At 33.9% G+C, this 18739-nt stretch overlaps 1 protein-coding gene across 5 annotated transcripts in view; it reads right to left on the bottom strand.

The window, feature by feature from the left end:
• The window catches only part of LOC123557773 (epidermal growth factor receptor-like), a 122130-nt gene that overhangs the window by 33430 nt on the left and 69961 nt on the right, over positions 1 to 18739 (bottom strand). For all 5 annotated transcript variants that reach the window (XM_053544130.1, XM_053544131.1, XM_045349459.2 and 2 more), the window contains exons 12-17: positions 13097 to 13305; positions 6761 to 6918; positions 4878 to 5058; positions 3700 to 3954; positions 2629 to 2741; positions 2197 to 2362 (exon numbers count right to left, since the gene is read on the bottom strand). In XM_053544130.1, coding sequence (XP_053400105.1) covers positions 2197 to 2362; positions 2629 to 2741; positions 3700 to 3954; positions 4878 to 5058; positions 6761 to 6918; positions 13097 to 13305 — 1082 coding nt within the window. The remainder of the gene's footprint in view (positions 1 to 2196; positions 2363 to 2628; positions 2742 to 3699; positions 3955 to 4877; positions 5059 to 6760; positions 6919 to 13096; positions 13306 to 18739) is intronic.

The following is an 18739-nucleotide window of genomic DNA, read 5'->3' on the forward strand; positions in this document are numbered from 1 at the left end:
ACAAGATTCAAACATTCACATCTTCTTATATTTAAAACATCCTAAACTTCTTTAAAGACACTGATTCTGGTATGCGAGGTATGTGGTCTATGGAAATGATACGGTTTGCGTATTGGCAGTAAAGGTCAATATACAAGACTGGACCTTTGATAGACTAGCTTCTGTTTATCATAATAAGCTACTGTATAAACTGTGCAGTACATAGAATGCATGTTATATTTCTCACGTTTATAGCAAACTAGTTCTCACCATTACAACGAGTTTAGAAAGCCTGCTTAAATTAGGGCTAAACAAACAAAGTGATAAGATACAACAGTATTTTTATATTTTAATAAATCAAGTTTTATTACAATAATATTAAAAATGCAACTGAACGCTTCTTTAATTTTGTAATGAAATCCAGCAATGATCATTTTTTCTGATTTTATTTTGTTACTTAGATAAAAAGATCATAATGATTGAAAATAAAACTTGTCATTTCTTTTTTTCAGTTTTAAATAATCATTTTGTTTTTATTAAATAAAGGTAAGAATTTCCTAAAAGGGTGAGAATTGCTTTGCCGTAAGAGTTATAATTTAATTGGTCAGGACATTACTCAGCATGACTGAGCAATTACAATAATAGTATATTATCAACTAAAATAACTTTGTGTATTCTGAAAAAATCTGCATTTCAATCAATAAAATGCAAAATACAGGGAATAACCAATTATCTGTACATATCAATAAAATCTACTATGATCCTCTGGGGCGTGTGTGTATGTGTGTGTGGGGGGGGGGGGGGGGGGGGGGGGGGGGGGTGCGGGGTCACTTATATAGGATATTTTCTTTGCCTTTAACGAAACACAACCATTCGAATCTGCACTTGTTTCATTTTATTATTAATTTCCCAGCAAAATATATTCACAGATGAAATTATAACGAATTTGGAACTTGCAAAGTCACAAACGGGAAATATCTTTTCTCTGTCTATATCAGAAACAAAATAAACCTATATTACACTAAACAGTACAAAACCAGATGCCTTTAAAATGGAAACATTGACTCAATTAAAATAAATACAAGAAATTCATTGTTGTCTAGGGAAGAAAGTCACGAATGTCTCAGAACTGCTCTGTCTGCTCCAGTCTAGCTTGGTACCAGTACTTGGTTAAGTATCAGTATGCGTGAATTTCATTCTTTACATAGATAAATGATTGATAGAAAAAAAGCTATTACACCATCTGCATTACATACAGTTGAATCCCCTTAATTAAGGACCAGGAAAAGCGTGTTGAGTGCAGTTTTGTTATTTAGAGGAGTTATTTTCAATAAACGAAATGACCCGCACATGAGAAAACCAACATAGTGGCTTTGCGACCAGCATGGATCCAGACCAGTCTGCGAATCCATGCTGTTTGCTAACGGTTTTTCTAATTACAATAGGCATTGAAAGCGAACGGCATGGATCCTGACCAGACTGCGTGGATGCGCAGGCTGGTCTGGATCCATGCTGGTCGCAAAGCCACTATGTTGGTTTTCTCATGGCACGGCTCAAATAGTTTTGACTAATTAGCTGTATATATCATCCTATCCTTTGAATTATGCTTAAGAATTAAACTTTTCATAATACATTAAAATCTTAAGTACAAAACAAATTTACGTGCATCAGAGGTGTCAATTCTGTCGGATGTCTATAAAAGTATGTGACAATTTACTGTTTGTATATGAAGAAATGATGCTCATGACGTACCAAGCGTTGAACGAATCGGGATAAAGGTGTAGGGTTTTAACAGTCTATACCTATGCCAATACTAAGGATTTGTAAATATTCTTGAAATTTCGTTTTGTAAAAACTATAGTTTAAATTGGTCTTGAAAACTTTGTCCTAAGGGCTAGCCTCCTGCCCATTAATGGATATTCAAATTTCAGAGAAAAAACTTCCGATGTAGGTCGACTTCCTTGTGAGGACAGATTATGCAGAAACGCATTTAAGTTTATTCACAACACCCCCGCCCCCTCCCCGCATCTCTCTAATATGTAAGAAAGTTATATGTTAAACAATAGGAATAATTTTCTTTTACCAATACTACTAGCAAAGAATCAAAGAATGTAAAGTCAGTTGACTAATGTTTAGAACTGAAGTACTGTTGAAAATTAGTGTTAAAACCAAACAAAAGACACAATAAAATTTTCATCGTCAATCCTCAAAGCTTACCTCTGTTTCCATAACACCTGTCATTTTTGCCGTCAACTTCAGTGTGTTTTCCTTTGCTCTTTCTCTCTGTCGCCAATAGTAACCAAACAGCGCAAGCAAAACTCCAAGAAAAATAACACCCGCACATACAGGCAGGGCAATAGTAAGAATTTTCTTTCTCTCTTCTCTGCAAGAAATATACCCATGGTAAATAGATGCATTTTAAAGAGGTGTGGGGAAGCAGGCCTCTAACATAATTAAACCAACTGATTTTAGACAAACTCTCAGGTAAGTTATTTGAATTTCCTAAAGACAATAATTACAAAAAGCTAAAATTTTAAAATCTTTTCAGGAAATAGCTGAATAGGAAAATACTATATTCAGTGACAAAAAGAGACTGAATTTGAGAATTATTCCCCTCTACAGACTATTAACATGTCCATAAAAACTAACTCTTTCTTTTCAGGATGCTCATCAGATGCGCACACAGTCATCGTTGGTGTGTCTGGGTCTTTGTCTTTAACCAAATATGGAAGCTTGTCAGGACATTTCTCCACACATGAAAACTGAAACATAAAATATGACAATCAGATGGATGGACTTATTTTAGCGTCATCACATAATACATCCGTTTGTTTTCTAAAATGGGTGCATAAAACGTCCATTCAATATTACGCATGAACTTATCTGTTGGTTTTTGTTTCCGATGGGGTTACTGTGATTTGAATCAGTGACATTAAAGGCTTGGCCAGAACAGCTTCTTTCTACAGACAAAATCTTTAAAGGAGGCATTAAGAAGAATGGATTTAATAATGCTTTCTATTATGTATGTCGATGAGCTGATATATGCTTAAGACTAATAAAAGATGTGTTATGATGTGTCTGTAAATCAAATGATTAAACCTATGGCAAATTTTTGATAAGAATTACCGAAAATAAAAAATACCAAATATTGTTCATAACAAAAACAGGAGCTCGTAGAAATGCTCCCCGCGCCTTAATGCATTCAGTAATTGCACAAGAAACAGAAATTATTCGGTCACTGTACACTGGACGTTTGACTGACTTCCAATCAATAATTATGGGTCATTTACCAGTCATAAGTAAACTCCGTATCAAATATGATCTTAGACCAAAGCTTTTCTAGTTATATGGCGAAAGATCTACTGTTCTTCTGTCAATGTGACCTTGACCTATGACCTTCTGCCCTCAAAATCATTAGGGGTCATTTGCTTATTTGCTGATCATGACAAGCCTGCCTATCAACTTTCATGATCCTAGGCGTAAGCGTTCTCGAGTTATCATCCAGAAACAAATTGGTCTACGGACAGACCGACCGCCCGACAGCTGCAAAACAATATACCCCACCTTCTTTGAAGGGAGAGGGCATAAATATTGCAGCCACATTATAAAAACTGTTGCCACTGTGACGACTCTATAAAGATGGATTTATGACATTAAAACGGATGCTAATATGTTTTCCTTAATAAAATACATACCTGGAAATATCAATCACACACTTACCAACTGCAATTCCTCATCAATGAAAACCTTGAAATTTAGGCAGTTATCGCATTCCGTAGAATCTGACCCATGACAACCCCGCAAGCACTGGTCACTGCATGCTAGGCACTCCCCGTTGTCAGCAAATGTATATGATGGACAGCTATCTATGCACGTCGAAGTCCTGTTTGTATAGCGGAAATATCTACACACTGGACAGTTGGCGTTCCCTGGCCCGTTACACTCCAAGCATAGATGATCGCAAGGTTGACACACCTAAATATATATATTAAATAATTTTAGCTTTACATTAAAAACAGAAAGCAGCTTTTATGAAATAATCTTAAATCATAAATCGGTTTTACTAAGGTAGCTAACCCGTAATGTCAAACAATAGTTCATGCGATAACGTATGCTTGCACAGCATTTTAGCATTTTTCAAAATGTAATTTCAATCTGCTGTTTTGAAGTTATTGTCCGGAAAATATAGTGTGACGGACAGACTGCATTACTTTATATCGCCCTTCTGCTTTCAGCAAGAGAGTTTATAAAACAACTTTAATTAGAAATATATGGACAGTCAGTGGCCAGCAAATATTAAACTTGTCTGAAACACTAACCAAACTACGACTGGATAAACAAAAATCCCACAATTTAATCTTTCACATTAAATTTAATCAGCTTCCTTAATACATCTGACGCAACAAAAATCGTTTAATGCAAAAGTGATTTTATGACATTTGGAAATTTAATAATTATGCAGACATCGAAAAAGGAGAAAAACTAACCAAAATAACTGAAAATGGCAAGTAATAATAATTAGACATACATATCTAGACGACTAATGGGCGAATTATCAGTATTATTATGTTCTTGTCAGTAACTGGTCCAACCTAGTGTCTGCGAACATGCTTACTTCAGCAGGGAGAACACAGGTCTATGATAGAAGACAAAGAGTCAGAAATCATTTGTCCTCAATCTCTTGTTAGGGTAAAGTTAAAAATATCCACCTCTTTTTACTGTAAAGTTATGTAAAGTTAAAAATATTGAACTGGTCTGGCACTTATTTATGGAGAACATGTTAGTAATAGTACAGTATCCAAGAGCACTTGTTAGGCTAACTGCCCACAGTTACATAACTGAAATACTGTTTAAAAATGACCCTAAACTCCAAATAAAAAATATCAAACTTGTGTCACCTGTTTCATTGTAAGTGGATGGGGTACATCAGTTCTGTACTTTTTCTCATAATAACCTCTCGGACAATAGTCCTGGCCCCTAGGTAAACATCTAACAGTGTCATTCTCCAATGTTTTATTAATTGCGAGTAGGCAAGTATTACACCCACCAAATTTAACTGCTGATGACGGTCCGGTACACCTGCATACAAAGAAAGATAGAACTGTTTGTGAAATCAGGTCCTGCCTTTCCATTGGGGAAAACATTTATGTAGATATTTTGGACTTGTTAAAATCACAAATTAGAATTTCTTTGCATTTCTCCACGATAGCTACTTTGGTCCGGCCAATCAAGGGTGTCTGTTCATTTCAATAAAATTCCCTTTGAGAGTTAGGTCCATGTTTCGGAGAAAAAAGTTTGAACATTACCAAATCATTAAAAGAAAGCATTGTCTTACATGAACATTCAACATCATATAAAACATGTACATTATTCAATAAAACCATTCTCAATTTACTCATATATGTATTGAATTCCAGAAAGGGACTGCATGAAGGGGCCACACTTCTGGACAGTTAAGCGCCTTTAATAACTAACCATTTTAAACAGCTGTTACATGTCTTCGTTTGATGCATTTGCAACAATGCACCAGTGTTTAAACTTAACATAACTAGGTAAAACATCGTTTTGACAAGTGTTTACATTTATTTCTTTACAAATGGCATTCTTCTTTATAGGGGAACAACTCTTTTAGAATATTTTAAGGTATTAGATCACTAACAGAGAACCTTCTTTTTGAAGAGTATTTAATTCCTACCATGAACCTACTTTTGCTGCAATTCTTAGGGGGGCGTAGGTTCAAGCCCTACTGGGACCAAATTTTTTTTTCTTTATTTTCCTTTTTTACTAGTAAGTTTTTACTTCTTTCAAGACTTATTATTGATGTTTTGTACAAAAATGGAAAAAGATGAATCTTATAAGCGAGTTTTTGGTGTTCAAAGAGAATTTACTACTTAAACAGAAGGGGTAGAGTTACACATCTTTAAAAATATTGAGTTATGCACGGTGAAAGTTCTCCATTTTGCTTTCACTCTTAGATTATATATTATGGAAGAAATTTAGGTAGGTTTTACGTCTTCCCTAAGGTTATTTCTAAATGGAGTAAGCAAAATTCAAAACAGAAACTCATCATTCGACCTTATTTTTTCAATGTTGAAGTATGAATTCTGTCTCATTAAAATCCGTTTACTCGAGGCATAATAGAAAAAAATGATATTAACATTTTTATTTTGTGTTTTATAATTGGTTACCAATAGTTTGATGTTTCTTCTATTGAAATAAATGGTAAAATGAGTTCTCTGCAAATGTTTTGGATAGTGGCTATAACTTTGAAATTTGTCTCTACTTGAGCTTGAGGCGATACCATAAGTTATTCAAAATTTATAAAAAACGGCATGGTAAAAGTTGTTTAAAATTTGCAAAATAGTGCAAAACACGGTTACCTTTCAGAATATACCAAGCAAAGGCCATTTTGTAAACATTACTATTAGTGACCTAATACCTTAAGAATCCAATTCTATGAGACAGAGCAGTAAAACATGTATTGGACAGATAAATTGTTTGTCAAGATGTTGTTCGTTTACTAATAATTTCTGTTATTTTGTGATATACTGCTAAACCTTAAGGAAAAAGAATAGTAAGAATAACGAAGTTTGATGTCTTTATGCAAAAGCAGCATCTTTTCTCAACGATTATAAAACGCATCAGCCACTGGAATTAGATTGGTCTCTAAACTCATTTCCTAGTTTTCATTATAAACCGTCACCTAACGGGCAGACAGTATACGTGATCATGACCTTTTAACATAGACACTAAAATAAATGACATTAAAATATGTAATGACCCTTCGTCACATGATAGATCACACTGTCGACAGATTCTGTTCTCGTCTGGATATGAATACGGTTTTCCTAAAGATAACGGACATTCTGTCATACATTCGAAAGTGTTATTCTGGCCGAGGACCTTCACTTGCTTACAGTCAAAGCACTCATCAGGACCCTGAAAATAGGAATTGTTTCAAAATGTAAAATTTCAACAGCAACAAAAAAGTTTACTACACGACAGTAGTTATAAATGAAAAAGGTTGATGTTTAGAATTTAAGATAGACAATATTAACTGTATCATATAAGGAAAGGTAACTCAATGAGCCTTTTAAAAAAAAAAATATTGTATTTGTCCTTATATTCATAGCTGTTCTTATTTGTTTTGTTTTTGTTTGTGTTGGGTTTAACGTCGCACCGACACAATTATAGGTCATATTGCGACTTTGTTCTTATTTACCTGTCATCAGTTATACTAAGCAAGAGGGCGTTTATAGTGTTAGATGACTCTCCTAAGTGAACACTTTTGGTAGACAGTCACACATAGAAAATATATGTGAATTATTTTTAAATTGGGCTGGTGTGCCTATAGGAAATACTGTATACATACATGAAACCATGACTACCCCTGTTGTGGTCATGTTCTAGACAAACTGGAATAATCTGAACAAACCTTGCATGGGATCACCAAACATTTCTGTGATATCACTTAAAGTAGATGTGATAGAGACAAACATTCTGACCATGGTTTTACCGTTATTCAAGCAGATCATTAACAAAGTTCTTTTAAATGATTACCTAGCGACCAAACGTTTCTCACAAGCGACATAGTAACATTATATTTCCTATATTTTAAATGAGCAAATATTCTGACCAAGTATCATAAAAATCAAGTAGAAAATGTGGCCTTACTTTCAAACCTCAGTTAACCAAGTTTTGACATTGATCTAAATGTTATAGAGACAAAACTTCTGACAAAACCTAAAGGTGGTGACCTCTAGAGTGTTAACAATGTTTTTCTATAACCTAACCTTGTGATATTGTTTCAGACCTCAGGTACCTTGTTTTAGATTTGATCTACATTTCATAGAGACAAACATTCTGACAAAGGTTCATGATGATCAAGTGGAAAATGTGAGCTCTAGAATATTTTTAAGTTTCTTCGTTGATTTGATCCAGTGACCTGATTTTTGACCTCAGGTCAACAAGTTTTTAAACAGATCTAGATTTTAAAAAGGCTTAAGTTCTGATAAAGGTTTATGGATATTAAGTACAAACTGTGGACAAACTTTGATCTCTATAGTGTTAAGAAGGTTCTTCAATGATTTAACCCCCAACTACTTAGTTTTTTACCTCAGGTAATCCAATATTCAACTTTTCCTATATCTCGTAGAGAATTACTCGTGAACTCACAAAAGAATGTGGTCTCTTGAGTGTTATTTAAGCTTTTCTATGATATGACCTACTGACCTAGTTTCAGATCTCAGGTTACACAGTTTCAAAACTGAACAAAACTTCATCAAGTAAAACATTCTGAAAAAGTGTTATAAAGACTAGAAAATATGGACTACATAGTGTTAACAAGGTTTTCTTATTAATTGCCCTAGTAGACTAGTTTTAGATCTCAGGTGATCCAGTAATATTTGCCCGAGATTGAATTGAGGGTAACATTCTGATTGAGTTTCATTAAGATGGAACTAGAATTGTGACTTCTAGACTGTTAAAGGTCAAACTGTTGACAACAAGCAACGCATTACACAAATAGACAAAGACGGACACAGTATGATCAAAAGCTAACCATGAGCAGTTTATGCTCAGTTGAGCTTAAACCAGCTGTTGAAACAAGAGCTGTCTGTTGAGAGCGCACTCGACGTTTTGAAGAATTGAGCGAAGTATAGGTTCCTAGTTACTTTTCGAATGGTCTAGCTCCAATGATTTGAGTAGAAAAGTTATCCATTCTTGTCTACACAGAGAGACCATGCTGGAAAGCAAGTGTTTAAAGTTTCAAAGCCATATATAAAATATTCTAGACAAATTATGGAATGGTACACAAAACATAACTATTTTTATGTAAAAAAGGGCCATTACTAAGCCAAAATCCTCGTCCTAATTATGAAGACTTGCCTACTAATAGAGACTATGATGGTAAATAAGTGGTTCAAGTTTCAAAGCAATATCTTAAAGAGTTAAGATAAAATATGGACTGGTACGAAAAAACATAACGGATTTCCAAGTCCAAAAAGGGCCAAAATTCAGCCAAATATCTTTGCTATAGTTTCATACCATTGATTACTGATGGAGATAATAACAATGAACAAGTGTCCATAGTTTCAAAGCCATATGTCAAATAGTTTTGACAAGATGTGCACTTGTACAAAAACTGAACCAATTTTCAAGTCCAAAAATAGCCATAATTTAGCCAAAATATTTTACAGAGTTATGTACTCTTGCCTAAGGATAGAGACTTTTATAATAAACAAGAGCTGTCCGTAAGACAGCGCGCCTAACTATCCTGCGGTTTGGCAGTAAAATGAATTTATGTCTCAATAAGAGACCTCTACTTTAATAGGAAGACACACCAAGATATAGAAAGACCCTACTACTCAAAGGGTTAAAGGTCAAGTATGGAAGGGGTACTGACATTCTTTACTATGATGGAATTAGTTTATATCAGAAAAAAAAAACAATCAAAGAAACTACATGCACATAAAGTATAACGATTTTGCTAAACTCAAATTGTATATCTATTTGTTTTTTATTTATATATATTTTTTTATTTATCATTATAGCAGATTATGATGATAAAGATACATTTTAAGTTTCAAGTCATTTTCTTATATTGTACTAAAGTTATATCCAGAAAGCGAAGATTGAAACTTTAAGTATGAAAGGGGCTTAATTCTGCAAACACATGCAGAAGTTGATTAAAAAAATGTTTTTAATTTCAAGTCATTATCTTTTAAAGTACCAAATATATGTCTATAAACGACGCTTTCGAAAAATTTAACATGAAAATAATTCCAAGTATAACAACTGTGTGACCTTGACCCTGGGTATAATGGACCCAACCCCTGCATATACTTTGTTGGTATGCTGGACAATGTTTGTGTGAACTTACAGTAAGATATAAGCAAAAGTAACAAAGATATGACAGAAAAGCAAAGGTTGTCGAAAAACTTTAACCTTAAAAATAACCTAAGTATAACATAATTGTGACCTTGACCTTAGGTATAATAGGCCCAGCCCCTGCACATATTTTGTTTGCATGCTGAACAATGTTAATGTGAAGTTACAGTAAGATATAAGCTAAAGTAAAAGAGAAAAACAAAGGTTGCCGAAAACATTTAAATCAAGAAATCTCACGCCGACGCAGACGCCGAACCCGGGGCGAGTAGAAAAGCACCCCTATTCTCCGAATAGTGGAGCCAACCAGAGTTCAATGTGTTCAATGTTTCAAACCCACATGTCAAATAGTTTTAACAAAACCTGGACTTGTACGAAACCTGAACCAATTTCCAAGTCCAACAAGTGACAAAGTATTGCTGTAGCAATACAGACGTCCCCTAACGGTAAAAAGTATGGCTTGACTATCAAGAGTGACCTAGACGTTTGACCGACAACCATCTGTCATGTGCACGACACATAGTCTAATCATAGGGAACATTTCTGTGTGGTACTAAAAATCTTTCACAGCAATTAAAAGTAACGATGCAGAAACAGTTTTATACTTAACCTTGAAAAGTGACATTGAACTTTGACCTAGAGGCATAAGTCATGTATGTGCATAATCATACATACGTACATATTGCCCTCTATTCACATACCAAGTTTCAAAATCTATGATTTTGCATCCAGATTTGAGGACAAACAGACGAACGGACGGACGGACGGACGAAAGATGGACGTTCCTATAGTCCCCTACGGTGTCCAACGATAGAGGAATAAAAAAAGGCAATAACTAAGCCGAAATACTTGTAGGAGTTAGTACTCTTGCCTACAGATAAAGACAAACGAGTGCTTATAGAATCAAAGCCATATGTCATATAGTGTTGACAAAATATGGACTTGTACAAAACTGAACCAATTTCAGAAGTCCAAAAAGGGCCATTATTCTGCCAAAATACTTGATAGAGTTATGTACAGTTTACACAAAATATGAACTGGTACGTAAAACTTAACCAAGATTTGTAAATTAAAAGGGACCATAATTCAGTCAAAATACTTGACAGAGTTATGTACACTTCAACAAAACTGGACATGGTGACGGTACACATGTGTTGAAAGTTTCAAAGCTGCATAACGAAAGGTTTTGTTACAATGTGGACTTGTACGAATAACTTAACCAACGAGTGACGCCGACGCCTTGGTGAGTTAGGTAGCTCTCCTTATTCTTCAAATAGTCGAGCTAGAAATGAAACAAGATGTGTTTGTAAAACACGAATGGCCCCCATGATGGCCTTTCCTGATTACTATGACCGATATCCTTTGACCAGCTGACTCCTAAACCAAAGAGGATTATCTACGGACCACAAGAAAATTATCCTATGGGGTTTGATGCCTGTTAGCCAGTGTTCTCCAGTTGTCGATTGGAAAATCGTTTTCAGTCTAAAATTCACCGTGACCTTGACCTTTGACCTATTGATTCCCAAAGCAGGCTATGTAGGCTAAGGTGTTCTCCAGTTATCAATCGGAAACCGTCACAGGGCCCTTGACCTTTGACCTATTGATTCCCAAAGCAATAGGGGATATCTACTGCCCAAAGGCAATTATTAAATGAAGTCTGACACTTGTAGGCCAAAGTGTTCTCAGTCTCAAGGTCAATGCGACCTTGACCTTTGACGTTTTGAACAAAAAAAACAACATATGGGTTATCTACTGACCACAGGCACCCAGCATATGAAGTGTTGCAGCTGAAGTTCAAAGCGTTCTTCAGTTATTGATTAGATATCCGTTTCAGTTTCAAGGTCACTGTGACTTTGACTTCTAACCAACTGAGCTCAAAAATGACAGGGTTCCCCCAATTACTACAGGCAACCATCCTAAAAGTTTAAAGCATGTAGGCCTTAGTGTTTTTCAGTTATCAATTGGAAACAGTCAGTCAGCTAGACTACTATATATACATACTTATATATACAAAAAAAAATCAAAATACAAAGTACAGTATCAAAGCACTTGGTGGCATGACAACCCTTCAAAGGATATGCACATCACAAAAATGATGTGTTTTGCACCAAATGTTTTTGTCGTTATGTGCAAACACATATTGAAAACAGGAATTTATGATGCAGTAAGCTTGCAGGAGTAATAACAACAAATATGGTATTGTTATAAAAATGATTTGCCTGAAGTACAATATTATCATATGAAGAAACTTATAACTTGACAGAAAACAGATTTCATAATATTGAACGCTAGCACTGTCTTTTGAAGTCATGAAACTCTATTACTATGTTTGTTTTTTATTATAATATTATCATGTATCGAAATCTTTACATGTTGGCAAACATATTTATGTTACCGGGGGTATGTGATTATATCTTTATATGTTGTGTTTTGTAGAAATATTACGATTGTTTTGGTTATATTATGTAGAAACATCTTTACATCATGTAGGCAACTTATGACATTATGTGCATTCTTTACTATATCGTAACTTCAGATATAATAACTTCATTACAAAATGTAAGACTGTATTGAGAGAATATAATAAAAATATTTAAAGACGTAATTAAATAAAAGATGCACAAAATATAAAGATAAAAGCACATGATGAAAATAATATATGACTTGATATAATATTGAACGGACACAATGTAATAAAGTATGGACATAATATAGTAAAGAATGCACATAATGTAGTAAGTTGTCTACATGATGTAAAGATATTTCTACATAATATAACCAAAAATATCACAATATTACTACAAAAACACAACATAAAAAGATATAATCACATAAAATAAATATGTTTGCACAACATGTAAAGATTTTGATACATAATATGATAAAGAAAGAAACATAATAATAGATTTTCATGACTACAAAAGACAGTGCCGGCGTTCCATATTATAACATTGAAGCACTACATTATTATAGAAAAAAGTCAATTTTCCCTTCTACATTATAATCTCTTATATAGACAGCAATTCATTTAAAGAACTCCCTTTTATCTTTAAACTTCGATATATATACAGTTGTACCTGTCTGAGTAACCACTTGTTTTAAGTAGCCACTTGCCTTAAACAGCCAGTCAGTAAAGTTTCCAAATTATTTTGATTCTGTTTTGCAACCAGTCCTCAGTTATATTACGTCCTTACTTTGACAGGCTTCTTAATACAGGTTTGGCTGTACTTACTGGTCCTGTGCATCCTCCTGCACAGTGCTCATTGCACTGTTTACAGGTGTTATTTTCAGAAAGGTAGAGCATCGGTACTTCATAGCAGCTGGCAAGACATGTGTTAATCCCAGCCATATGGACTGTCTTACACTGTAGGCATTTATCAGGCCCAGGACCCCAGCACCCATGACTGGAACAATCCGAGTGACATTTTAGCCCAAGAGCATCTGAAACATTGTGCAAAAAAAGAATGAGATTTATACATTCTAAATTTCTTCTTTCAGTTAGGAGACAAATCCTATGAAAATAAGTTCTTAAAACCAGATACTGTTTCAACAAGCAAATTGATCAATATAAAATGTTTCTGTAAAATATGAAACAGTTTGTCTATCTGTTTGTATAGTAGCAATCAGTTTTAATATTGCAACTTGTGTTTCTGACAATATATCATTCCATTCTGTGAAACCTATTACAGCATGCCCATTCACGCACTGCAGTACGTGAATCACGTACAAAATATCAAATGCACGCATAAAAATCACTTGTTGGGGGTACATGCACGCAGAGATTCGGAACTCCAGTTCAGCTGCCAAATCGCTGTTTATTTCATCGCGCACTTGCCAATTGTTTGGTATGGTCTAAAACGCAGATCCGGTCCACGAATTCCATCACCGAATTCTCGGCGTAATTGTCAGCTGTATGGAGGGTTTGGTAAATGTTTTTAGTCGGACGTCACACGGGTCGTGTGCAAAAAAAGAATGGATACGAAACGCAAAAAGGCATTTTAAAGTTTAAGAAACTCAGCAAAAGGTTAACAGTATTTTATTTTTCGATATTTAACTGCAATTTTGATACACATTGCATATCTGTACTAGTTCGGGCATTTATTATTGATGGACGAATTTACCAGTCTTCAGTTGACTGTATGTTATTTCGGACGAATCGTGTTCCGTTCACGAATTGGGAATTACATGACCTTGCTGAAAATCATATTTATATTTAGTATAATATAGGGAGGGTCTTTGATTCAGAATTTCCTATCTTAACTTGTGAAAAAATTTTACATTTTCTAAAATTATCTCATCTGTAAAATTTACCCCACCACGAGAATTGTATATTTATTTTATGTTTTCAAGTGAATTATATGAAGTTTTCTCATGAAATAAAAGTGATAATCCACATTTTGAAACAGTAGATATATAATTTTATACTTTAATTTTTTGCCAACTATTCCGTCCGTCGTGATGAAGTCAAATTGTATAACCGAGCGTTAATGAATATCGGGACCAAAATGACGATGATGTCGTTACAGTGACGTCATTTGCGTTATGCATTCTTTGAATCTTTTCCCGCGATTTCGACATTTATCTGAATTAACGCAAATAAAGAGTTTTATCACTGAAATAAAAAGAAATTTGTTTTGTGTCAGTGAAATAATCAATTTTATTTCACTCGTGCAACCAAAATAAGTCCTTATTTCACTCGTGGCTACGCTCACTCCTGAAAGTATCAGTTTTTTGATGCTCACTTCTGTGCAAATAAAATTTGATATCTCCTTGAACACAACCAATATCTGACTATATAATTATAAAAAATACAAAAAAAAAAAAACGTAGTATACAAATTTCAGTAGTTAAATAGAAAATTTTCAGATCTGCGATGTAGTGTACCCCCAAATTTTGAAGTGTACCCCTATTTTGCAAAAGCAGGGGGTACATGTACCCTCAACTTTAAAAATGAGTGGGCATGCTGTATTAAGAGAAATGGGCGAACCAGACACAATTTGCTCTGTTAAGCTCATAATAGATATATAATTAACAGATGTTTTGTGCAATTATAAAATACATTTTGCAAACACAGTGCTATTTAACACTTGTAGTCTTAAGGTTATAGACATCAGGAAAGTACCATGACTAACAAAGGCTGAAGCAAATGTGAGGAAACTTTTTTTGTCGCAAAGTGTAGCATACACCTTTTGAATAGAAGAAGACTAGCAAACTCTGTCACAAAGAGCAAGTGAGACAGGCTTTAATATTTACTGTCGCCCAGCAAATTTCAATCAAGTAGTTAAAGTGGCATAACCTTCACGAAGTGTGATAAACCTGAGCATTTGAATCACATATCATATTATGTGACAACCCAGTTCCAGCAGCTAGTGGGTTTAATCCCATTGCTAAAAGTGACTTGCTCGTTACTAAGAACAAACTACTTGGCATGAGAGTTTAATGCCATTACAATCACGATATTACTTCATTTCTGGAGAAAACTTCGACATTTCTGATCAATCCAGTGCAATGTTTACATTTGTTTTGACAAGAGAGTTATGCCCAATTATAAGCCATGATAAAACCTCCTTTCTAGGATCAAATGTGACAAACTGGTGTTATATACATGCTACTCAGTAAAGGAGTAATGCCTCATTACAACGTGTAAAACACTTCTTCTCCTTCTAGGCACAAATTACAAGATCTAAAACTAGTGAGTAATATAATCACTTGGCAAGAAAGTCCTATTATATAACATGGTAAAACCTCTTTTATCTCGGGAATAAGTGCAACAGAACTACTGCAATTAAATACATCACTTTACAAAACATTTTATCCCAAATACAAGGTATGGCATTTACTCCTTTTAAAACGATGCATTGGGCCATGCGTGACATACCCTAGTGCCTAGTGTGACACACACATTGCATTAATTAAGTGTGACAAATCCATTTTCTAGGAGCAAACCTTTTTTACACCATTATAAGGAGAAATACTAACCTAGCAAAAACACAAAGCCACGCTGTAAAACCTGTCACCATAGTATATGGTTTCTATGTTATAACATTTCTTTTAATATTCAAATCTGCTATCTTATCTAATTATATCAATCATAAATAAAATCCAAGCAAGAGGTGTGTGCTAAACGGTATAAATAAGTTTTCCAGTTCTAATCTGATTTTTCTACAGTTATGTACTTACTGAAACTCACCAAGTCGTGGATTACCATAAACATACAAATAATTTACGCAACTATATTTTAGGCAGTAACTTGAAATCATTTATTATGATACTAAGTTTTAACAAGTTCCATTTCTACTTTCCTTTACTTTGTGTCTGAAAGATTAAAAAATGTCTTCCTACAAGTTTTAACTTCATAAAATTACACCAAACAAAAGGGGTGTGCTAAGTGCTAAAAGGTATAAATAAGTCACACCTTAGATCACAAAGCGAAGACAGATAAATACCATTTCAGACCATGTTATGTCCAGAAAAGGTCAAACTTTCAAAAAGAATATTTTGCACAAGAATGTGTACTAACATAAGATTGGTACACTACGACAGAATAAGAAAGCAAAATGCTCTTGTTTTTCAAAGCACTTGGTAAATTTCCAAACATGTTTGATTTTGTTGTTTTTATTTTTTACAAGTTAGATCTCAACATCTAGTACACATTTTATACAAGAAGGTCATTGACTCTAAAGCGCACATCTGTGTACAAGGCTTCAAGCGTGTTTGTATAACGTAATGGAACAAGTACAAAGTAAGGTTTCTTCTATGTTAGCCTCTATTATATACATGTCACACACATTCTTAAACAATTACGATAGACAGTACAACTCTGATATCACACACCGAATATCAAGGCTCTAGCTATTATTGATTTCGGAGAAGATCTTTAGTTTCTTACATATATGCCTATAGTTCGTACACGTCACACACAGGGGCGTGGCCCTTTATGATGTTAGGGCGATGATTTGGACAATTATGGTAGAGAGTCACACCATTATATCACATGCGAACTATCAAAGCTCTAGAGAAAAAGATGTTTAAGGTCTGATAATTTTAAAAATGGGCTACCCAGACACCATTTGTGTAAAGTTTTATCAAAATCCATTCAGTGATTTTGGAGAAGATGATGTTTAAAGAAATTGTTGATGAAAAGTGACCACGCCCACTGGTGGTCATGCTTTTTTACGAATAAGAAAAAAATGAACAATCTTTGCAGAAGGTCACACAAGGACAATTTGTTTAAAATCGAGCTAACATTTTCAAACAAAAAAGATTTTCTAAGCTTGTACTATATACATATTAGAAAAGTGACCAGGGTCACACAAGGACCATTTGCGTAAAATTATTTTATAATCGGGCACGCAGTTTCACAGAAGAAGATTTTTAAAGATTCTACTACATTCATATAGGAAAATATGAATACGCTCTCTGGAGGCAAGCCATGTGTTTTGATGAATCAACATAATTTTAACCATCTAGGTAGATGGTCACACAAGGACCATTTGGGTAAAATTATTGTAAAAATCGGGTCTGCAGTTTTACACAAGAAGACTTTGCATTATATACATAGAGGGAGAAGTGACCACAATCCTTGTACATCATTCTTTTTAAGATTTGCCTTTTTAGAAAGTACAATATAAAGTACCTGATTACAAAGTATCAAGAAAAAATAACAATAAGAAAATTATAATGAATAAAAAATAAAAATAACTACAAAACCCAAATTACATTCTCTTGTTTATAAATGAAAAAACAGAGAGCCTGCTAGATTACACACAAACATCACCTTACTGGTCCACTGAGAGTTAGTTGTTGCACAATATGTCAAAAAGGGCTTTTGCACATTAAATAAACAATTATCAAGTATCGTGTAATTTCTTACATCAACATTATGTAAAACATGTTTCTTGAATGCTTTTACTTGTATGTTAATACAATTCAGTGTATTTTTTTTATAGGAACTTTACACGTTTTAGACTAGCATAATTTGATTATATTTCCTTGTTTCGTTAATTAGCAATACTACTTTTTACAATGTGGATAGGAAAGGTCTTATATTGTCTCTCTTTTCTTACTTTCCTACTTTTACATCCCCCACCATATTAAATAGGACGGACAGGTATATGATTCACTCAAGAAGTAAACCTCACAGAAAATGAAGAAAAAAAAATACTTCGTTTTGGCAGTTTAAAAGTAGAGATTGTATGATATATATTTATTTTATCATTTAAGAAAAGTGGTAGAAATCAAATGAATTTTTAATTAAAGACTGTCTGAAGCACTAAAAATAGACTGGAAGTGATAATTGGGGGGTGTGGTATAGAAACAACTTCGAAGGATACCATTTATCGTAGCTGCCGGGAACACATTGCAAATAAAAAATAATTAAAACAAATAATTGTCAATTGTAAAGCATTTACTTACACTGAATTTTATGTCGATACTTTTATCAACAAACGACATTTTATCAAGAACTAAAGAAATGTTTAGTGCAATCACTTAGTGTACTGATACAATGTTGCTTGTTTCTTAGTGTAATGATATGATGTTACTAGTTTCTAAGTGTAATGGTATTATGTTGCTACTTTCTAATTGCAATGATATTATATTGCAAGTTTCTTAGTGTAATGATATAATAATGTGAGTTTCTAATTGTTATGATATAATGCTGCTTGTTTCTAATTTTAATGATATATTGTTCCTTGTTTCTAAGTGTATTATAATGTTGCTTGTTTCAAAGTAAATTGATACAATGTTGCTTGATACTAAGTGTAATGACATAATTTTGCAGATGTACGGTCAGTTTAATTTACTAGACTAAGTATAATGATATAATGTTGCAGATGTAGTGTCAGTAATTAGGTTTTCTAATTATGTTACAGAT

Source organism: Mercenaria mercenaria, chromosome 5, assembly GCF_021730395.1.
Source record: "Mercenaria mercenaria strain notata chromosome 5, MADL_Memer_1, whole genome shotgun sequence".
In the NCBI taxonomy this organism is placed as follows: Eukaryota; Metazoa; Mollusca; class Bivalvia; order Venerida; family Veneridae; genus Mercenaria; species Mercenaria mercenaria.